This window comes from Hipposideros armiger, unplaced genomic scaffold, assembly GCF_001890085.2.
Source record: "Hipposideros armiger isolate ML-2016 unplaced genomic scaffold, ASM189008v1 scaffold_33, whole genome shotgun sequence".
NCBI classification, from domain to species: Eukaryota; Metazoa; Chordata; class Mammalia; order Chiroptera; family Hipposideridae; genus Hipposideros; species Hipposideros armiger.
The window spans coordinates 4200484-4225092 of record NW_017731383.1 but is presented as its reverse complement, the minus strand read 5'-3'; the positions used below and the strand labels follow the sequence as shown (position 1 = coordinate 4225092).

At 41.4% G+C, this 24609-nt stretch overlaps 1 protein-coding gene across 2 annotated transcripts in view; it reads right to left on the bottom strand.

Moving 5' to 3' along the window:
• LMTK2 (lemur tyrosine kinase 2) overlaps positions 1 to 24609 on the bottom strand; it is a 73279-nt gene that overhangs the window by 46181 nt on the left and 2489 nt on the right. For both annotated transcript variants that reach the window (XM_019637542.1, XM_019637543.1), the window contains exons 2-4: positions 5770 to 5894; positions 2363 to 2507; positions 1106 to 1179 (exon numbers count right to left, since the gene is read on the bottom strand). In XM_019637542.1, the coding sequence (XP_019493087.1) occupies positions 1106 to 1179; positions 2363 to 2507; positions 5770 to 5894 (344 nt within the window). The remainder of the gene's footprint in view (positions 1 to 1105; positions 1180 to 2362; positions 2508 to 5769; positions 5895 to 24609) is intronic.

Below are 24609 nucleotides of genomic sequence, written 5' to 3'. Positions count from 1 at the left end.
TTCCCCAGCACTGTTCCCAACCCCCCAATTCCCCAATAAAAATCTTAAAAAAAAAAACAAAAAACAGCCTTTGTGGGGAAAAAAAAAAAAAAAAAAGGTAATAAGCCAGATTACGTGCCTCATCTCTCGAGACTGGAGTGCTTTCCCATCTCACTCTAAGTAAGAGCCAGTCTCTAAATGCATACACTGTCTCACATCCCCTGCTGCCCCTCCACCTCTCAGCCCGTCTCCTCCTCCTGGCTGTTTCCTGTCTGATCACCCCCCACCCACACTAGGTTTCCATTTTGTTTGCTGCTGCAGTCCCAGCACTCCACAGGCCAGGCCTTTACCCATTTTCCTCCACATCATATCCCCAGCACCAAGGACAATGTGTGATATTTAACAGGTTTTGCTAAATGACTTAGAAGACTTGGTAACAAAATTTGGATGATATCGAAGATACAGGACTGACAGACAACTCTGAGTGGAAAGACAAGAAGCATAAGATGGTTAACGACAGAGCAAATACATCTTCCCATCTTGACTGCCCTGCCTATGATGCAATCGCCATTCAGATAGGAGCCTTTTACAGAGAATGACTGCTGTAGTATAGAAGTAGGTGTTATGATAATAAAATTCCTTCTGAACACTCTGTGGTAAAAAGATCACCAAGGGCTCTGTTACTACAGGTCACTGGACAGGCAGTGAGAAGCAGAGAACAGCTCTTCGCAATGGTCTCCATTATAATAATATAATACTATCTACCTACAACTATAAAGTGGCTTAAGTGTCAGAAGGAGAAGGGAAGAGGAAAGAAAAAAAACAAGTAATTTAACTTGAGGAAGATAAAAAACTTCTAAAATGCTGATCTTTTCCATTTTTACTGTTCTTATGCCAACAATCAGGAAAGTCTCTGGACACATAAATAAAAGGCCTCCTTGGAAAAACTTCCCCACCCAGGTTGAAAGTCGCATTCCCATGAGGTTTCGGGGGCAACAGGGAAGTAAACTGGGACTACAGTGTCTAGAGAGAATGTGGAACATCCCATAATACAGTTCTCAATTAGCTCTAAATTCTAAACAGTGTTAAGTAGGATAAAAAGAAACAAAAGGGAACAATGTTTTACCTTTCCAAACCAGCCATTTCCAATTTCCTGTATATAGTTTAGACTGTGGCGGGCAACTTGAGACTTCAAACCTTCTGTAGGAAAAAGAACATTACAAACCAAATATAAGTATTTAACTGAAATAAAATAAAATTTAAAAAGTACAAACACTAATGTAAATTTAATGTTTGTGCTAATAAAGGGAGAAATGCATAAAACATATCTTTCAAACTAATAATGCCAAAAAAAGTTCCAAGTTTTAAAACTGATTTTTTTTTTTTTTTTAAGATTTTATTGGGGAATTGGGGGAGGGGGAACAGACAAGTTGCTGTCCTTTTGTTCTTCAGCCTAGTTGTGGAGGACGTCGCTTCACTGGCCCATGTTGGTATTATCATTGTGCTCTTCCTGGGTGAGGCAGATCAGTCACTAGCCATTGGACGGCCACTCACGGCAGCTCTTGGAAGCTCACACTGGCTGCCGGCTGCTCATGCTGGCTGCCGGCCACACACAGTAGCTTATGGCAGTCCACTGCAGCAAGGGCTGCAGCCTACGCCAATCGCGGGCAACTCATGGCAGCCCAGCTCCAGGTCGAGCTGTTGTTCATCATCTTAGCTGTAGTGGGCAGTGTCACTGGCCCTCATGTGGGATCTGAACCGGGGCCCTGCTGCTCAAAGCTGGTGTCCCAAGCCAGCTCTTAACCAACGCGCCACTCGGCCAGCCCTTAAAACTGACGATATTTTTGAATGAGTATCCTACCCTGCTTCTCTAATACCTTACACTGTGTTTTCTGATCCGAGTACTCTTCAGTAAGCTCTAATCACCATTCCATTGGCCTTGACCTAGTCCTTGGTTTTATGGTACAGCAGGGACTCCCAGGACTGTCCCTCCCAATCTTAAGATGAAAAGTCAATCTGATTAGCGTATTCAAATACACCCCTCCTCCCAAACACAGGACATCCCAGTAGAAGACAAGCAGTGTTGAGAACTGATAGAGAAGAAACTTGTCTCCTAAAATAGAGGCAGGAGTTCTGTCTGAGTTCCATTTCAATGAACTGAGACCAGTTTATTCTTGGAACCCAGGGTCCAAAGGGAAAGAACTCGGCTTTTGCAGGAATGCAATGGGCCTGTCTCTTCCGGCTCACCAGGGAGCAGAGGGAAGAGAAATAAGCAAGCAGAGGAGACGGGCAGTCCAATTACTTTATGGTTAGCAGCAAGGTTCCCATTCTCACTTCTCAGAAATAACTCGTGAAAACATGACATTAGGACATAAGGTCTTACCTACAGAAGGCTGAAACTGTGATGGAGCTGGTAGCGAAATATTTGGTACTGAAAGTGTGAAAACTTCTGCTGGGGATTGAACGGAGGGAGTATCTTCTGCTGGTGGTGTGAAATCTATCTCATCATCAAAATTATCTTCAAATTCCTAAAATAAAAGCAGAGCTATGTTATACCTAATATAAATCAGTTTGAGGACAAATATTAAAAAACATTTGCTAGTATTTAGATATGAACTTTTAGTCACTCATTTGGAACACATGGCCTTATTTTCCCAATTCATGCTTATTTCAAGTAAAAAGTATATGTGATTCTGTTTTCCAACTCCCAAGTAACAGAATAAATAAGATTTGAAAATAAATTATATATATTTTTATGTAACTTTTTTAACTGATAGCTTGAAGTTAAATGCAAAATGTTCTATGACCATGGAACATAAAATGGAAATACTCTTCTAGGTTCAAAATTTTAAGTTACTATAGTTTAAGTTATTCTTTATTATTATGCACTTTCATAGATCTCCTTGCATAGTGAACCAAAGTAAATTTATTTTAGTTTAAAATTATACATGCATTTCTAGTTGCAATGTGACTTCAATCAAAACAAGCACAGTTAAGACTCAGAAAAGATATTTTTAAGTGAGTCCTATTTCTCTGGAAAGAACAGAATGGAAAAGTTACTAAATTGAGTAGAAAAATTATCAAGATCTGAACCATCAAGGTTCATATAAAACTGCGTAGTCCTTAAGTACAATTAACACTCTAAGAACATTTGGTTTTCTCCAGATGGCAACCTTCCAATGGAGGCTCACCAACACAGCAGCCTGCTCCTATCATCACTGCAGTGAGATGGGCCTATCTTGGTGTCCATGTTAACTCAACACAGATACAGATGATTATCAAGGTCACTCATTCGCACAGGTTAATTAACGAGTATTATTCCACCAGGCACCATCACAGAAGCTGAGAACAGATCAGTGAACAAGACTGCTTTCCATTCCTCTACAGAACATCCTTCTTTTCATTTTCCATCACTTCCCTTTGCCCCTATACAAGGAAGAAACTAAAAGCTATAAGGATGGATCTCTGAAATAACACGTATGTTCTCACATGCTTGTGAGGGGACATTATTCTCATATGTTACATACGCATCAGGACATTATTGCTATTTGTAGCAGGGGAGGGAGAACAAGACAAATGAGGTACCATGACTTCAACCTGTGAGGACACCCCTAAACAAAAGAGCTGTGTTCAACTTTCCCTCTGGACATTCCTAAAGGCTATTAAACAAGACTTTATCCATCACTCCTACCTTAGAAATAATACCACTCAAAACTGGCAGCAGCATGATAAACCATTAGGCTGCAGATGATTCTAAAGATTCCAAGAGGGAATACAGTGTATGTGTATATATACACATATATGTACACACACAGACACACACACACACACACACACACACACACATACACACACACACACACACACGGTGCCAAAAAAATGTATATACATTTTAAGAAAGGAAAACTATTAAAACTGTAATAATCAATACATACTGACAACAAAAGATGAATACAAGTCATGTTTGACTCCTGCAATTACAAGAGGTGCTCAAAGTGGTTCCCATCAGCATCCAGACACTTCTGATGAGTGAACTACTGCTCCAGCAATGTGGACCAAAGTGTCCACTTGTGTACATTTTCATTTTTTTTGGCACCCCTGGGGTGTGTGTGTGTGTGTTAATGGGGCTATGAGAGAAGACTGGGTCACTTTTAAAGTTATGCCCGTGGTTATATGGATGCACTTGGGCAGGTCACTTATTTTGCCAGACTGTAGCTTCCTGGTCTGTAAGATGACTTCCAAGGAACCTTCACCTCTAAAACTGCACAGTTCTAAATCTAAAGGAAACCTAAAAACACCAGGTGGTGATGCTCTCCTTCTGTCGCATAGTTTGTAGAGCTGGACAGGATCCTCTAGGTGTGGTCCCTGGGCCGCCTGCATCAGAATCACCTGGGGAAGCCTGGTAAAAACCCAGACTTCCTGAATCTGCATCATAATAAACGGCCTCCGTCAATACTGAGATTCAGTGGGGTTAGAACAATCTAAGACAGGAAGGAGGTATCATGACATGTGAGAGACAGGCTGGGTTGCAGTTCCATCAACACTGATCAGACTTTATCTTTGTCCCCACACGGCCGGGTGTCTGTGGGGACAAGACAGTCAAAGACCTGGATCCTCTGCCTACCACTGTGCCCCCGTGTGGTGCAGTCGTTAAGTTCCCACAGAGGTGTCTGCAGTGACTGCAGGGACTGGGGGTTGATGTGAATAAACCCTACAGGTTTGGGCAGAATCTTCGAGAGAACATGACCCTACTAGTGGGACGTCTCCTCCAGGCTTCCTCTGTTCTAACCTGCTGTGTGCACAATGCTAGCATCGAGCCACAAGGACAGCACATGTCCTTACCTCTAAGAGCTGCTGCCACTCACGATAAAGACAACACACGATGGAAACAAGGGGGAGGCGCTAGAAATGAGGTTCACATACCCACTAAAAAGGGTTAAGCTAGAAGACAGCTTCCTCTTTTCCCAATCTGAACCTGTGGCCCTGAGGACCACGGGGGCAGCCCAAGTACAGCTAGGATTCTACGTGAAGGCCATTTCTCTGCACGCACGCATTCTTTTCACAAGTGTCCAATGAACCCTAAAGCACGCCTGCAAGCATGTAGTAAATTCTAGGACAGGATGTCCCAGCTGGGCGCCAGCAGATTCCGCCCATCTGCGACTACACCCCCAGCCCCCTGGACTTTACACCCCCACTCTACCCCCACACACACCAGTACTTACAACTGACAGCATTCTTCTTTCTCCCCTTTAGGGAACTCGAGGGTTGAAGGTATACAGAGAGATGCTCTCCTCATACACAAAACACTCCGAGGGATCCCCTTGGCCTCAATCATCTTAACAACCACAAACTCACCATCATACAAAAGTTTGGGAAAAAATCAAAACCAGCCAGCTCTTCCTGATAGGACCTATAGCAAGCGAATTCAGTCATGCTTTATTCCTCCTTTGTCAAAACTTACAATTGTCAATAACGCTCTAAGGCAGGGTGGGCAAACTCCAAACCATCTATTTTTACCAATAAAGTTTTATTGGCACACAGCCACAACCATCTGTTTATGTGCTATCCACAGCTGATGCAGCGCTCCAGGGGCAGAGCTGAGAGTTGAGTAGCCACGACAAGAGCCTGCATGGCCCCGGGTATTTACTATTTACAATGGCAGGACACACTTACTATCTGGCTCTTACAGAAGTTTGCCAAGCCCTGCTCCCAAGGGACTGTGACATACAGCCATTCAATTGATAAATGCATCAGAGGATGATTTTAAATGTTCCTACCATCTGTGCTCACCTTAAAATCTATTTCTGGGTCCTTACAGCAGGATACACAGTTTGCAATTAACACGATTAATATTATTAAACTGCACACAGACAGGATCACAAAAGATGAGGGAACTTCTATAGCAGGCGACTCTCCTGTAAGAGAAATAGATAATATTAACAACATGGACATTCCAAAATTAACTTTAATAAGCAGATCAATGTATTTTCCACCAAATGTAAATGGGACCAAGAGTTAATAAAATAATGCTTAAATTCTCAAGATAAACCTAATGACCAATCCAGGATAAGAAGTTAGGGTTTTTAAAAAACTTTTTATTTTGAAACCATCTTAGATTTATAGAAGAGTTGCAGAGACAATACAGAGTCCCCATTTACCCTTCCCCCGGCTTCCACTAACATAACACCTTCCGTTTCCATGGTGCGTTTATCAAAACTGAGACAATAACACTGGTACACCACTACCAATAGGACCTTAGACTTTATTCGGATTTTACCAGTTTTCCCATCACATCCTTTTCCTTCTCCAGGATTCCGTCCAAGCTACCAACACTGCATTTAATCATGTCCTCGGAGTCTCCAACCTCTAATGTTTGTCATCTTTCCTTGTGTTTCATAACTGTGACACTTTTGGAGAATGTTGCTCAATTTGGGTTGCCTCATGATTGGACTGAAGTTACAGGTATGCGGGAAGAATCTAGAACTGCCTTTTTCATCAATCACACCAGGGGCACATGATGTTGGCATGACTTATTCCTGGTGGCATGGACCTTGGACACATGGCCCAGGGGGTTTCTGCTGGGCTTCACCACTGTGAAGGTACTTTTCCCTTTACATCCTCTGTTCCTTAAAAGCAGGTCACCGAGTCCAGTGCACACTCACAGGAAAGGGAATTAAGCTGTACTTCCTGGAGGAAGAAATATTACAGAATTTGTAGACATGCTGAAACGACTACACTAATTAATATTTGGGGGGCACTTTGAGGCCATGCAAATATCCTGTGTCGCCTTAAAGTTTTGCACTCTAATTTTCACATTTGTCACTGCGTCTTGTCTGCAGCAATTCATACTATGATGTTTTAATGGTGATTTTCTATTTCTCACATTCCTTCTACATTTATTACTTGGGATTTTTCTATAAGGAAGATTTGTCCCTTCTCTCTCACTTATTTATTCAGTCACTTATATAGTTATGCTCATACTTATTTTATATTCTTCGGGTTATAATCCAGTATTATCATTATTTTGTCATGCAGATTGTTCCAGCTTTGGCCCTTGGGAGCTCTTTCATGTTGCCTACTGGGTCTTTTGGACATGCCCCATCCTTTTCTTTTTTTTTTCTCCAATACTCCCTCACTTTTGGGCACAGCAGGAAGCTCCAAGCTCTTCTCGTATTTTCGTACTCCAGCTTTACAATCAGCCACTTCTCCAAGGAACCTTGGTCATAATAAGGAGCTTTTCTGCTAGAGCAGGGGTCTGCAAACCCTGCCTGGCGCCTCTTTTTGCACGGGACGGGGAGGCGGCTAAGAATGATTTGTATATCCTTAAAGGACTGTTTTCAAAACAAAACAAAAAAATATGCAACACACGTTGCATGTGAGCCACAAAACCTAAAATACTTCACTATCTGACCCTTCAGAGAAAAAGTGTGCAATCCCTGTGTAAAGCATAAAGATTTTTACATCTTCCTTTCAGCAAGGACTTAGCTATCCGGAAAACATCTCATCCAACTGGGGCTATTTTGAACATTTTCTTTGTTAGAGCAAAGTGTTAAGTCACCTACTGGTGCTTTACTAAGAAAGATCCCCCCACCCGACGCCAGCTTTACTGAGATGTAACTAACACATAGGACGGTGTTGTTTCAGGGGTACAATGCGATGACTTGATATTCATGTATATGGCAAAACGAGTTCCACAACAAGGTCAGCAATAAACTTCCCCTTAGAACCATCTGCTGTTAATTATGTGCTCAAACGCACCAAGGGGAAGGAAGGCATGGAGACAATTTCATGAACAATGCCATTGCTTTTCTTAAGCGACACTGTAGTACCTGAAGAAAACCTAATCCAAGCTCCTATGTGAGCAATGACATTCTTGAATATATAATGACTTCAGTGAAGAGCAGGGAAGTCTAAAATCAACAGCAAACAGGACTAAGTTCCTTTTTAACAACAAAAGGTCTATTTTTGAAAGAGCAATGCTGAAACACGCCTTGTTACTAGTGGGGCTCAGATTCTGGCTGAAGCCTTAAGTCTGCAATTAAAAATAATTTAGTCAACCAAAGTTTGTTAAGAGTCTGCAGGTTCGAAACTGACCAAATCTAAAACGGGAAAATCCATACATTCAACACAGAAAAGTGATTTGGTGATTCCTGTCAAAAGCCAATCTGGAGAGAAATCAACTTTCATTGAGAGGGAGAATTCCCAAACTACAGTTACTTATTTGTGTACATTTCAAAAACTAAACTGAGGCCCAAAAGCCAACTTTTTATGAATGAAGATCCAGAAAGATCACTTTCTTCTCACCTTTCAGCTACCTGCTCTCATATCCAGCTTGGTCTGTGTGTCTCCGCTGGTATTTATTCTTATAACTTTGTTTCTCTTCCCTGACTTATACAGTAAAAATTAAATATGATGCCTGAGGCACATTATAGCAAAGCGCTTTCATATACACTGTATTTTATTGATTTTTACTTAACATCCCTGAATTTCAGGCACATCTTACACTCAAAAGTTGCTTTTCATTGGCAGTTTCTTCTTCCCTAATGGCACAAGAATAAGGGTGTGTCATAATCAATGGTATCTGAGATTTGATAAAAAGCAGCATGATTTCATTTGATCATCACAACACCTCTGAGGGAATCTGACCAGTGCCACGTCTCAGATGAGGACCTTAATATGCCCAAGGACACAAGGTGGGAAAGCAGCAGGGCCAGAGACTCCAAGGTTCAAGGGCGCTGAGTATAAATCCCTGCGCTTCCCTAGGCACCACACTGTTTTCCTCAACAAGGTGAACGCTTAAAAACAGCCTAATCTAAGTGCTTTGAACCCAGTCTGTCATTGTAAATTCTATGAGAGTTCATCCTTCTCGGGCTCGCCTCCAAACTGCACATAGCACGTATTAAATTACTTTTTCCTCTCTTTTCACCCGTAATTTCATCCTCAGACACTATCTATTGATTGTAGAATTTGATCAGAACTGCCTAAAGGCCAGCTCAATTATCTGATTCATAAACCTGTCTTCTGTGAGTCATTAGGTAGGCATGAAAAGTCATGTAAAAATAACTAGTTACGCCACATTATGCCCTTTCCTGATACTTATTTACTCTACGTACATACTTATTTCTGCTAAGACACTGCAGGGACACTCAGATGTCCCTCAATGTACAAGTATACCAGGTCTACTCAACCGCAGTGTATACCAGTCCCACCGAAAAGCCTCTACAAATTACTGCCTAAAAAGGAACTTACTAGGTAGACTTAAGCCAAAATTCTTTGTTTTACCACTTCTACAAACTACTTTATTTACTGTATTTTTCTCTTGATTAGTCCAAACCACTGTGCTTTAAAAATTAAACTCTATATACCAAAAAAGGAAAAACTTCCATAGAATGAAGACATCAACCAAGCTAGCACAGGCTGGAAGGTGAGATGGGTTTGCATAAGCCACAGGGAGGAAGTGAATTCTAGCTGTGAGGAACTACAGCTAAAATCCCCATGGCCCAGTGGTCAAACTACAAGCCAAGCCCCTGGAAGGTTCCTGATTGCAGCTGTTAGGAAACCATGAAGAAAGGGCTTTCCTTGAGCATTCTCAGTCTACAGCATTCAGCAATGCATAAATCAAACCAATCATCTACTAAAGAAAACATCAATAACGACAGGAGTCTCCACATTTAGGCAGCGTGACCGATGACAAACTGAAAACAAGGGTAATTAGAGGCCCGGGTACTTAGTATGCTTCCCCCAGACACCAATTAAAATTTCTTGGCATCTCTAAAACACATTCTGCAAGTTGTCATTTTACAGTTTTCAAACCATTTTAATAGATATCTAGCACTTGATTTAATAAGCAGAAACCTGAAAAACTCTAAGAGGCAGGCACATATCTGTTTTATAGACAGGTAATTTGGAGTACGCAATTTCTCAGTAACGACTCAGAGTAAGTCAGGAGTACTACCTGCTTATTAATTTAACCATTATAAATCCCTGCCTAGAACCTCGATTAGAGCTTAACACATATGTAATTAACTAAAGAGTTACCTGTGGATCCATTTTTGGACTAAATAAAAAAATTTTACATGTCCACAGATAAAAAGAAATGATCAATGCTAGCTAGATCCATTAGAGATTGCAAAATGCTGAATTCCCATTTGGTCATTCGTTCTTCAGTTTCTAGCTGATATACTTTTATAAAGAGAAATTTCCTCATATCTACCGTTTGGTTACCCAGTGGTTCCAGGAATCAGGAGTGGGACTGAAAGTTTGAATCCTCCAATCAGTATTGGTTCCTCTGGCCACGAGCCCCAGCCTGAAGCTATTTAGAGGTCCACCTAAAGTCACTTCATTAGCATAAATTCAGGTATGGTTGAAAGGGGCTTGTTATTAATAACAAGAGATGCTCCGATCGCTCAGGGAATTCCAAGGGTTTTAGGGGCTCCGTACCAGGAAAGGGGACATAGACCAAATATGTTTCTCCTATTATGTCACAGATGGCTACGTTCTCCCCAGCCAGGAAATTCCCTTTGACACATCCCCTCCACTGATTCCTCCTCACCATTCAGATCTCAACTTGGAAACCATCCTTGGGGGTCCCACAGGTTAGGGTCCCTGCCTTTGGACCCACAATGTGCCCTGTATTTCCTCATCATAGGTTATCACACTGCATATTTCAAATGCCCGTATGTCTTCCCCCCTAGACTGCCATCTTAACGGGGTCAGGGACCAGGCTTATACATTCCACTGATGGCTCTCAGGGCCCAGCAGAGCCTGGCATTCAGTCAGAAGTTGGGGGAGGCAAAGAGACAAAAGTGAGACAGACACCAACTAAGGAGCTCCAGCAAGGGAGGGGAGATAGGCAAGCAGTTGGGAGGGGGAAGACATTCGGAATTAAGCCACTTGTTAACAGAACAGACTTATGTGTTAAGAGTCAAATAACACTTTAAAAGTAGTAGCCCTTCAATAATTTTATGCTCTATTTGGCAAAGATTTTCCTCCCATTACAAATCATACCCTAACGTACGCTGTATTGGGGTGTTCTACCCCTTCCCAGTATTAATAGTTTATCACTTATTCCCCAGGTCTCAGAGAACTCCCTTAGGTATTCTTAATTTATCCATTTTGCAATTCATGTTTAGCAGTATAACTATTAAGTTGTTTTCTTAAAAAGTAGATTTCCCCCAACTTATGTTCTCCTATGATAACGAGTATTTATTCAAGCGCGCCATGTTCTCCATGCTATCTCATTTCACCGGAAGCTGTCAGAGTAGACTCACTCTGCTGGCCATGCAGGAATCCAGAGGTGACCCCTCTCCTCCGTGGGAGCCCCAGGAGGTGCTGGACTGTGGAGAATGCCCAGAGGTTGACCAGGTCCCTTGGGCCTTCACTCCGACATGGGTAAAAAAAGGAATTGGTCCTTGACCCCCATGTAGCTTGCATCTACTGAGAATCTTACCTCCTAAGACAACTCCAAATTTGTTTTAGTCTGAACACTGTGTATCAGTATTAGCCTCCATAACAGAGTACCACACACGGGGCAACATAAACAACCGAAATCTATTGTCGCCCTGTTCTGGAGGCTGCAAGTCCAAGATCAAGGTGTTGGCAGGGTTGGTTCCTCCTGACAGCTCTCTGCTTGGCTTGTATGTGGCTGTCTTCTCCCTGTGTCCTCACATGGTCTTTCCTCAGTGTGCGCATCCCTGATGTCTCTGTGTATCAGAATTTCCTCTTCTTATAAGGATCCTAGTCACTGAATTAGCAACTAAGGAGCTAATGGCCTCATTTTAACATACTCTCCTTAGAGGCCTCATCTCCAAATACAGTCACCTTCTGAAAGGGGGGTGGTCTTGCCAGGGGGCTCAATTCAGCCCAGAACACTGTAAAGTTATCAATTCAGGAACACCATTCCCACTGGTAGGGGATCCTTCCCTGATGGCACCAGGGACAAGTACATGCTGCCTTCCTCTTTATGGGCTGTTAAAGCAAGTGTCAGATATGTATGTAACTACAGCTTTCTCTTTTCTCTATTCTCTTGCCTCAGGAGATTTACATGAGAGATTTATGCGTCTGCTTGACAACGAAAGCTGGTGGCCACTGGGCTGACTAGACAAAGCAAACTTGGCAGAACTCAGGGAAGCTAAGGACCAGCAATATTTCAAACTGGTCCTAATACCAAATCTACCTCTAAAATACATCATTATGGCTTTTTTTTTAAAGATTTTTATTGGGGGAATTGGGGGGATGGGAACAGCGCTGGGGAATTGGGGGAAGGGGAACAGACAAGTTGCTGTCCTTTTGTTCTTCAGTCTAGTTGTGGAGGATGTTGCTTCACTGGCCCAAGTTGGCACCATCATTGCACTCTTCCCGGGCGAGGCAGATCAGTCGCCGGCTTCTGGACGGCCGCTCACAGCAGCTGCTGGCCGCTCACGCTGGCTGCTGGCTACACACGGTAGCCCATGGCAACCCACTGCAGCAGGGGCTGCAGCCTACACCTTCGCGGGCTACTCACGGCAGCCCAGCTCCAGGTTGAGCTGTCGTTCAGCATCTTAGCTGTGGAGGGCAGTGTCACTGGCCCTCATATGTGGGATCCGAACCAAGGCCCTCTGGCGTCCCAAGCCAGCTCTTAAGCAATGCACCACTCAGCCGGCCCAATTACAGCTTTTTTTTTTAAAGAGTAGGACCAGTAAGTCCATCTTCCTTGTCCAACATCGTGACAAGTAGCTTTACATCTTGGAGACCTAATAAAATGAATCATCATCATACTACTTGGGGAAAAGAAATGACACAATCATTGCAGATCACACATTTTTATTTAACACCTCAAAATTAAAACCTATCTATCATAAAGGTTTCCTGTACAAAGAATCTTAAGTTGCTAAATGTTTCCCTGGCCTCTTAATGTAACAGTACAGCTACATTAAATAATCTAGACTCTCCCTAATCTATGCTAACATTAGAAAGAGAAAATGAAGCATAGCACTAAATATACCCAAGCACACAGAACAGTAAATAGTGCATTGATGATTTAGTTGATGAATCAGAGATTCCACAAAGACCCCTGAGCCAGGATATCAACAGCCTAGAAAAACAAATCACAGTGTGTGTTAATCAGTGTTGTTCTTGTTCAAAAATGATTTTCAAGGTCAGCCAACCGAACCGTTTTCTCATACTTGCAGAAAGGTTGTATAATTTGAGTACTGACTGAATGCTTGTGAAGGAGATCAGTTTCTATGACGTTGCTGTTTCTCAGCCTATTCTATTAAAATCTGTTATCAAGTTATTTCATTCCGATTTTTAAAACACTGATTCACATGGAGACTACCACAGAGGAGCTCACCTCAGGAGGCACAGTTTGGACAAAGGAATGTCAGGTTTAGATGACCCCTGTCGGACTCCTGTGCCCTCACAGCCTGGGAAAACGATGGCAGGGACAATATTTTAAGAGCTAGAATCGGAATTAAGTTGACGGCATAGTTAAGCTGACGGCATAGTTAAACAACCACAGTGCTCAGCTGTTTGTGGCAGCTTTGAATCAGATCTTCCTGTAGTCCAGGAAGCCAGCTCAGGAACAGACAGCATCTAGGCCCACAAGTAGAAACTCGTGGCTGGTTTCCCAGGGCTTCTTCCCCTACACTGGTCGCTTCAGTGGACCACTGCTGCCTGGGGAAAGGACATTCTACCTTTCCATACAACTACCCATGGAAATCTGTAGAAATGTGCTGGCACATCAACAGCAGAACTAGATTCACAACACAATTTCAGCCAAGACAATTTCTGCACAATAGGGCCAAAAGGACAGGAGAGAGAACCTAAATGTGTGCTTGTTACCTCCCACGTAAGCAGGCCTTAAATATCCTTGAAAAACATGTCTACCTTTTTCTTTAAAATTTCCTACAACACCTTGATAGTCTATGGTCTCAGAACCTTTCTAGCTTCCTAAGGTCTAATTTAAACTTTTGCTAATGTAACTGAAACGCAGTCTTGGGAAATGCGTCTTTAGAAGTTCTCTCTGCAGAGAAGTAGATGGTGGCGTGGACGCAGGTAGACCGGCCACCGGGGTAGCTGGGAGTGGGGGATAGGTATAGAGAATTCATTATACTCTACTTTTCTATGTGTTCAAAGTTCTCCATAGTAAAGTTTTATTTTTTAAGTACTATCTTCTAATTCTAAGTAAGCCAGAAACTACTCACAACACTGACCTTGACAAGGTTCTAGAGCATATAAAGGCCAGATTTACTAGGGTGTCCTATCTGATAATGCTCCATTGATATGTCTTTATATTATACAGGAAAGTAAACCCAACGACAATTTAACCCGATATGACTAGCTGCTTCCAGGCACTTAGGTGTCCAGCCCAAGATAAGAGACCCATGGGCTACTAAGAGCCACGCGGGTAGGGTGTCTCATTGCTCCATCACCCGCTGTGAAGCCTACCAGCCAAGCCCAAAACAGTCATTCATTCAACAACTGTTTACTAAGCATCTTCTATAAAACAGGCACTGCCATAGGTCCTGGGACTCTATTATAATAGACGGTGAAAAAAACAGATTACATTCTCGTGCAGAGAGACAAACAGATTACATTCTCGTGCAGAGAGACAAACAATAAGAAAGTAAATAAATATATGGTACCTCAGATGGTGATAAGCAATGTGGGAAAATAAAGCAAGGGGAGGGGAGGTTGTTAATTTATATGGAGTGATCAGAAAATGCATTTCTGATGTTACAAAAATTCATGCAAGAAATGATGGTGGTTTGGTCCAGGTGGTTATAAAAATAGTTAATACTTGAATGGTGCTTACTATGTGCCACACACTACTCTAAACTCACCCAATCCTGCAACGATCCTCTGAGGTGGGAACTATTATTAGCCCCATTTAAAATGAAGAAACTGAGCAATGGTGAGGTGACTTTTCCAAGGTTACACAGCCCCTATGTGTTCAGGGTACATGCTCTACACTCTATGACAGCGGAGGGGTCAGAGCTGGCTGTGCCCAGGACTTGGTGGCAGATGCGACATGGAGTGTGAGGTGAAAGGGTCAAGGGGGATAGCTCCCATCAGTGTCCCTCACTCTTAAACATGCTCAGACTTTCAGGATGCCCTGACATTTGAAAAAAAATCCTCCTTAAAAAAGTTAAAAGACCGTGACCAACCCAAATAGACAAAAAGGGACTTGAAGGAAGCAGACAATGCAGGATTAAAAAAAAAACAAAAAACACAACTATATTAATATCCTTAGAAATAAGAGGAGATATTATACTCATGAGCAGATGCTATTTATAAAGTGTGTGGATATGTGGGGGAAGGGTGGTGGAAGAAAAACTGGAAATAAAATGTAATAGACAAAAATTAAGGCTCTCACATAGTAGGATGAAGACAAAAAGATGAACAAAAGGAGAACAGAAACTCATTGCAAGAAATCCAACATTCAACTAATAGGTATTCTAGAAAGAAAAGGAAAAGGAGGTATTCTCCAGAAAAGTGTGTGTGTGTAAAATTCTTCCAGAACTGAAGGACATGACTTTCCAGATTCAAAGGCCCAGAGAGTGTCCATCTTCACGAAAGGAATGAACAGAAAACACTCATCCAGGCAGGGCTTTGCAACCTTTCAGAATTGAGAGATAAAGGCTTAAAAACTTCCATCCAAGGAGGGGGGAAGAGGCAACATAGGAAAAGACATCAGGTGGCCTCAGACCTCGCAACCGCCGGAAAGCAGCCGAGAGCCACCATCCCACGCCCAACAGGGCCCAGCGGGCACCTAGGTGGCCCAGCCAAACATGCTGAGAGGAGATTACAACTCCTGCTGAGGAGAGGGGAGTAGTTAGTGACACATTCATGAAAAACCACGGAAATGATGACAAAGGGCAGGCAGGTCTAGGGAAAACAGAAGACGTGAAAGAAATTTCACCATCGAAAACACTATAGGGTGCGCTGTGAATAGTATCTGTAGTCATAAAACTATAAATGCTAAATAGGGATTTAACCAAAAGTCGTGAGTAACACAGGGGAAGGGGAAGCATGTGTGTGTATGTGTGAGAGCGTCTCCACCGTGTTCTTCCACAGGAGTCGGTCAGCATCTTCTCACACCGAGAAACAGTGGCTGAGAGCTCCTGGAGGAGGCCCCTGGGGAGCAGACAGGGAGGGGAGGCCGCAGGGGTGGGACAGGGGCTCCCTGCTTTTATTATAAGCCTGGAAAACTTCCACTTTATAAACTATCTCCATGCATTATATGACAAAAATTATAATTTACAAAATAGAGAAAAGGAGAGGGGAAAGAGGAAAAGAAAAGAGGACCAAGGGAATGGCAAAGACCATTTAAGGGATGAGACAGAGTCCAACAGGAAGCAGGAAAGGGGGCACTGTGGAGGCAGATGGAGAAAAAGGGTGTCTGCTGCGTGGAAGGAAAAGGAGGCAAGTGTTTCTTCAAGTGTCATTAAAGAATATGGCAATTAGCAGCAAAAGAACCATAAAAATGGTTCACTTTTTCTTTTTCTTTTTTTTTTTTTTAACTACCCCTGAGAATTAGTTCTAACAAAATTATTCAAAAGTAGACTAAAGCTATGTGGGAAAATATATACATTAAGTTGTTATCTATTAAAAATTAACTGAGAGAAAGGGTCCAGGAGAAGACAGAAGATGAAAGGGAGGGAGAAACGCTGGTGACTATGACCTAGAAGGAAGCTAGAGCTGAGACGGGACAGGCTAAGGGCACAAGCCCAGAGGAGCTGAGAAAAGTGACATCTGTCTACGACTGCATGAACATATCTTAATACCTGTCTGTGAACCTTGAAAGTATGCAGAAAGTAAATGAGGATTATTCTTGGCATCCAGGGCGTCTAGAAAATTCTTAAAAGGATCCATACTGCCACAGGAGCATATAAATCAACAGCATTTAAAAATTTTTCAAATTTTGGGCCAGCCAAGTGGCTCAGTTGGTTAAGACCTCGCTCAAGAGTGCAAGCTCTGAGCAACTGGGTTGCTGGTTCAATTCCTGGCCCGAGCTGAGCTGCTGCTAAGCTGCCAACAGGTGGCAGGATGGCTCAGCTAAAAAAAAAATACATATTTTTATTTCATGTTTAACAAGCAAATATTTACAAGTTTATGATCACATGTTTTAAAAGTCAGAAATATTTTTGATCACCTTTATACAGTGCAACTTCATTTCATAGGTGGGAACTAACCTGTTAGTCTTACAAATTTAAAAAGTTAAATATGAATGTGGATTTTTTTTTGAGTCAAATTAGGGAAGTTAGCACTTCAGTGTCCTAATTTCATTAAGGAATTATCTTTACTGCTTCAAGCATCAACTATATGACAACTATGTTTAAATTTCATCTCAGTACTTTCCAATAGTAAACAGGAATAAATATCCAGAGGAGAAATGGCTGAAATTAGTCCGTGTGTGTGTGTGTGTGTGTGTGTGTGTGTGTGTGTGTGTGAGAGAGACACTAATGAGTATTCTTGACAGTGCAAGGCAATGAGCTTGGTGAACACGGTGAAGTGCATGTCAGGACCCTTATTCCACAGTTAGGTCTGCCACCGACTGGCAGGATGGGACAACCTGCTACTTAATTGTCTGGGCCTCAGCTCCTTCACCTGTAACCCGCATGTCAACTCTAAAGCTCTGTATTCAAGGATTCATAATTCCAAAATTTTATGAATCCACCGAGTGTCTATATGGTTAATACTGGTAATCAGATCTTTTATTAATTTTATTTTTCTTAAGAGAGAAAAAAGATAATTACAGATTTCTGGGCTGCCCCCTGGCAGCAGGTCTCTAGTAGAGTGTTCCCAGGGGACTATTTTGGTAAGTTTGTTATTTTTCAGCGTCTCACTAGCAATCAGTGTCAGGGTGTTGTGTTTTAATAATAGTCTGAAGTCAGAGTCAAGTGGGGCTCTGCGCTGTAACTGGCCTGTAACTGGCGGTTGGATCCTTGGGAAGTAACAGTTGCTGCTGACATAAGAACCACTCTACAGAGGCACACTGCAATGCAGAGCCAAAAGAGGAGTCCTTTTTCCTTCTGAAAGGAACACAGGCTGAATTTATTGAGGGTTTGGAGGAAGAATCTACAATGTAAAAAATACACGAAGCTTAATTTTAGTGGCTAATCTGAGAGGTAACCAGCAGATCATAACACTTTCGTTTTGCAATAAAAAGCTAAAACTACAAAATTTCACAATTACTAGTTGGTTAAAGTTGATATTTTAAATGTGCAAATGATTGCAAACTCATCCTCCTATATCTTCTAAGTCCAAGATGTCTTAGAGATTTACTTCCTATAATTAAAGGTTATAATTATATCACATCAAACTCAAGTCTCCTGTTCAGAATCGCAAAAAAAGGACAGAAGATGTATTCAGGATGGACTTTGAACATGGAGAACAAAGGAGAAAAAAAATGAGCTTTTAAAAATTAAATTATAGTGTTTTTGCTTTGGGATAAGAGTAACTTCTCTCTCAAAAATCACTATCACAGATGCTTGTAACTAAATTCTCTTCTCTTATCCAAGGCATACGTGTTGCCAAAAAAAAAAGTCCTGAATTATCTGTACTAGCATATGAGCCTATGATGTTCTTAATCAAACCCAACTGATTATACGAGCATTATAATGTAGCAGTTTCAGAGATTAAACAGTTTACTTTCTTTAGCTAATCATAAGACTGTTTTGTACATCATCGCAAATATATTAAAATGTTATCAACTAGCAGAAAAAAACTACCTGTTGAAAAATAGCAAATAGGCTACAAATCCAAGGCTATTTCAAAATAGACAAGCTTGAAAAAATAAAGTTTTTCAAACCAAGATGTTAACGCGATATTATACTGGACAAAAATAACCCCACAAGCTATTGTACAGGTCAAGAATAAGGGCTTGCCCGTGGTGGTGTGCACACCTATCATTCCGGGATCAAGAATGTCGCTGGGTCCTATCTGCCCTGGCCCAGGTTCCTTGCCAGGCTGAGCTGCAGTGGGCAGAAACTGGCAGTCCCAGGCTGCCGACACGTCTACACCACAATGTTCTCAGCTCACATGCGGGCATCTGACTGTCAGGACATCGGCTCACAGTGTTTACTGATTATTCACAAAGGGTATTTATAAAAGGTAAAAAGGCTATTATTTATACTGACTTCTAGAGAGGGAGCTGAAGTTAAAAAAAAAAAAATCAAAGGTATTTGGAGCTGTCAGTGTGTCTGCCCTGGAGTACTTCAAGTCCTTTGTGGTTACAGCACAGGTATGATTCACAAGCAGACTCTTCAGAATGATATTCTCGACAATGGTCAGGAGTAGAGATCGCTTCAGATCTTAGGCGCTGACGTTAATTTTAAAGCTTTAAAAACTGTTCTTCCTTCTTTGCATCTCACTAGTGATACAAGTCAACAGATTTCTAGTAAGTAACTGATATTATTCTGTCTCTAGTAGGAACTATTTCTGTTGTGGGGGCTGAAAAATCACTAGAAAAATATTCTAATTGCAGATTTCCAGGCCAACCTCCAGAACTCGGGTTCAGTTGGTTTGTTTGGGGCTCAAAACCTGCATTCCTACAAATTCCTAAGTGATCTTGATGCAAGCGATCTGTTTTATAAAAACATCTTTATTTTCCCCTGAAATATTTTCAGCTGAACTGATACCGTAGCTGCAATTTACATCAAAACAATGGGGCTGAGCCAGTGGGACGGGCACAGGTGAACAAGACAGACCATAAATTAAAAATTGTTGATGCTGGGTCATGGGGACATGAGGGTTCATTACATTATTTCCTTTACTTTTGTGTATGTTTGAGATTTTCCATAATAAAAATAGAGAAAAGCTCTGTAAACAGTCAAAACAAGTCCACAGCCCCCCCCCCCAACCATGCTCTTCAAGACACTTGCCATCAGACATTTCATTGGAACTTTTACCAACTAAAGGAGGTGCCTACAGTCCCTTTCAACAATTTTAAAACTGACAAGCCCCGTAAAATGACTCTCAATTTTTAAACCTAAGAGGTTTCCTTCATATTCTTCGAGATTAGGCTGCTCTTGGAGAGAGTAAATCAAATCTACCTTTCAAATACCCATCGCTCTAAAATAAAAACAACTTCCTGTCAATATCATTGTATCAGACATGGGTGTAGAGTATTAACGAGGTGGTCAAGTCACAGGGACAAAACACGGGCAGGGCCCTTCCAAGTCATCTGTTTCTAAGAGGTCCTTTGTCCCTCCAAAATCTCCCTTATTCTTTTTCCCAAAACCGAAGATTAGATATGAGGAAGCAAAGGATCAGAACCCTATATAAATGTTCCAGTAGCAGTGGACACATCCAGTGCCCAGATTTTGGTTTCTAAAATCATCCTCCAAGAAAAGTAACCAGCCTAGAGAAATGGCTGATTCTAGGGCTGGAGCAGGGAACATACAAAATGAGCCTACAGCTTCTTATAGTGCCAGAAAGTACAGAGGTGCTTTAAAAAACACACACACAAAAGGATACATGTCAACGGGACACAGGAGCCAACTGAAAGAGTCCCCAATGGCCATTGCTGGTGCAATTTGAGCATCAAAAGTAAATAACATAATGTAGTATTGGATTATAATACAAAGTGTAAAATCAATATCCATATGTCCATACTGATATAAATAAGTAGCCTGAATAGGAAATAAATGTGGAAAACTGTTAAATAGCCCATGAAGAAGAATTCCAAATAATTTATATATACTTCTCCCTCAAGGAAGGGGTGTCCTCACGCCCACTTAGGGATGGACCGTGCACATGTACAGCACAGAGAAAGGAGGAAAAGCGTGCTGTACAGTGGGGAAAACTGACAAACAGGACCTCAGCCAGGAGTCAGGATGAAAGCACGTATCCTTAATATGATGTGATAGGATTGGCACTTTCACTCTGGTCTTCCTCCCCCAAACATACAGCTCCTGTCTAATCATGAGGAACACGTCAAACAAATGCCTGCAGAGTGATATCCCACACAATACTGGACCAGTACCTATCAAAACTGTCAAAAATCATCAAAACAAAGATCAGACTGGGGGAGCCTAAGGAGACATGACAACAAAATGTAATGGGTATCCTGGAACAGAAAAAGGACTTTGAGAAACACTAAAGAGATTTGAATAAAGTATGGACTTTAGTTAATAATAATGTATTCGTTTTAGCTCCTAGCTGTGACAAATGGACTACACTAACGTAACATGTTAACAATAGGAAAAACTGGGTAGAGGATATACAGGAACTCTTTATACTATCTTTGCAACTTTTCTGTAAATCTAAAATTGTTCTGAAGTTTATTCTAAAAAAAAAAATGTAAACGGCCTCATTCCGAATACATGATGAACTGTGGCTGGATGAAAAAGCAAGGTTCACAGAAGAATTACAGGCTCTAAGCTTACACCCTCTCCTTCACACACACACACACACACACACACACACACACACACACACACACACACACACCACCCCACCCCACCCCACCCGCACCCCCAGGAGTCTGGTAAACTTAGTTCTCCAGTATCATCTTTAACATCCTTACCCACAAACCTTTACTGAGGGCCTAGAACCCATGAGGTACCAAGCAAACACTAAAAATTCAACTCAGTCCTTGCAATCCAGGTGAACAGGCGGAACTTAAAGAAACCAATGGTCTTTGCTAAGTGCGAACTGTAGGCTGGTACAATGAATCCAAACCTTTCTGATCACACAGCCTGCCCTCAATTTTCTCTACATTCCTTCCATTTCACGTAAATTTATTTATTTACAAACCATAAAAATGTTAGTGTACCAATGTATTCTATACCTTAAAAAGTTACATGTCAAAATTTTAAATGGGTGAAATGAAAATAAATAAAAACTTAAGTTCCAATGTTTTCATCCTGTCCCCCAAGTAAACACCCTAGGAGTTCATTAGCGGTGGGAATCTCTCAGGACTGGGCAAGAAGAAAGGTCTCAGTAGGGAAATTGAGGCTGCAAAAAGGTTTCAGGCACCTGAGACATCTGGTGTGAACAGTTCCCACAACAGTCAAATGAAATTTGGAGTCTATGTACTGTGCTAACCTTTGCAAAAATTACTTTTTTGAAATACTGAGGTTATTTTTCTGATATGCCTGCTCTTTGTGGCAAATAATTGTAATGCCAAGCATGGGTCCAAATCAGTCACGTGCTACAATTTAAAAATACTTCACTCCACTATTTTGCTCCGACACACTGATTTTACTGTATTTCTTCAGCTTTCTCTTACAACAGTGTCTTCATATGAAGAGTCATAGAAAAGTTGAGAATTGAATCTAAAAACAACCCTAGATGTAGCAGTCTGTTTTAGACAAGGAATGTTTGTCCAGCTCTCTTCCTTTCTATATCCCCCTCCTGTTTGAGTAATAAATATTTGAAAAAGAGTAAAGCATGGCTAGAAGACTTCGAAAAGATATGATTTTGAAAGAGAGAAAGTCAGCCAGTCATACTCATCCCTCCTGATGACATCTCCTAAGGGAAGCCTCAGCCCCATGCCGGCTCCAAGAGGGGGTAGGTTAACTGAGCCTTCAGGGTGCTTGACGGAGTAGACAATTTTGTTTGAGATCAACTAAACTTAGGTTGCTCTTGGTTCCTTAAGAAAATTAAAACCAGCAGCTGTTCACATGCAAGAGCTTTAGTCATCTTGTTTAAAAACAGGTTTATTACATAAAAGTGGACTAATCCAGACCATGTTAAAATTTTCTAGCATAATTCCCCAACATTATGAATTTCAAGAAGTTACAATACCAGCCTATATATCATACTTAAATAAGCTAGATTCAACGAATCTCTTCTTCACCCATCATATAACAAGTTATTTTGAGTAACAAAGATTTTTAAATCCAGCAAGTTTTAGGCATTCCATGCTAAGCTGCTACCACTTTGAGTTCCTTCTTTGAGGCCTTGCCACCCACCATTAGTCAATTTTATGATAACCCACCCAATTTACAAATCTGAAGCAATGAAGAAATCTATGTTGCCACGTGCCCGACATGTAGCAGACATGGCATACCACCGTGACACTGCCTCACCCTCCTAACAACTCTCTAGGTAAATATTATCATCGTCTTTTTTTAATAGTTGAGTTTCTAAGAAGCTTGGAGAGGGCAAGCAACCAGCCCAAGGTCTTAAAGCTATTGAAGTGGCAGAGGAAGGCCTCACACCCAGACCAACTGCAAAGTCCAAGTTTCCTCTACAACACCTACGCTTCCTATGATTGGTTCACGAGTTTTACTCTCCACTGACTGAAAAGCTGGATTATTTTTATATGTCCATCTACAAGGACTCTTCTGAGGACTCATTTGTTTAACTGTTTCAGAACCTTGGCCATCCCTTATTTACATTACAAAGTATTTTTTATTATATGTGCAGCTGTTATCTAAGTGACACAGCCCACAGGAGACACAGAGAGCCCAAGGACTCTAAATGTGAAGAGATGCATAAACAGTCAGCACACTGGTATCAGCAAAACTGTGGGGACTTGATAACTTCAGTGCTAATCAGCTATAAAATTGCTGGACAGACTTCCTATTACTGTACAAATGAGCATTTTTAGTTAACCCAAAAGTATCACCAACTAAAAGCAATTATAGCATTCCCAACCTAAATCGAATCTCAAGCCTTAAATCCTGAAATAATTTGCAGGGAAAGCTTGTTGAAAATACTTTTTATTTCTCAGAAGCTGTTAAAATAAACACAAAAATTTGCACTTTAGAAAGCATTTCCTTTACTTCAGAAATCTTTTTCAAGGTACAAGTCTGTTTGTTTAATGGAAAACGAGAGCCCAGGTTTCCCAAGCTGCTGTTTAATCAGTAGCTGAGTCCCACTGGCTTCAGACTTCCGTGAGGTCCTTTATCTGGAACTGCTAACAGCTTCCTCTGTACTCAGTGACCTAATATGCCACAGAACAATAGAAGTGGTTTCCTTGTCTAACCACTACCCTAATATTAATAAACTGTGGACTCAGAAGAATGCCCCACACATACAGCATGTATGACCTGAATTGGAGAATCTTATAAAAGGCACATAAATGTTTTCTAAGAGAAGAATCTGATAAACATGATCTGTAGAAAAGAATTTCTTAACTGTAATCTTAGTTTGGTAATTTGTGTGAAAACAGTGGCCTTTCTCCCTTTATATAAGCTTCCAAGTGAGAACCAACAAGATCTGTCTACAATAACAAGGGCCCTTGCAGAAATATATTCTCAGGAAAAGAAGCTTCCACAGAGAGCATAAGGGACACCCAAAAAGAAAGTGTGAGACCTAAAATTAAGTTCAACCAAGAAATGCCTTCTTGCCCGATGGGCTGAGGAAATCCTCATATTTGCAAGCTTTATGACGACTGAATGGGTAAATACCTGTTTGAATTTCCAAACCTAGAAATAATTCTGGATGACAAGGAAACCTTGAATAACTGAACTTCGATTTAAATGCTGAGTTTTAGTTAACTGCCTCATTTCTTTCCCCATGTAAATGGGCGGGCAAAGGATAAAATTCAAGTATGTTTTCCAATCCTTGATTAAGCCATGCTTTCTCCAAGGCACCATTAATCAGTTTGAACTTCAAGTAGGAAGAATAAAGCCAATGAGGCAAAAGACCCTAAGCAATGATCTAGCCTTAATTTGACAATGGCCAGCCCTACCT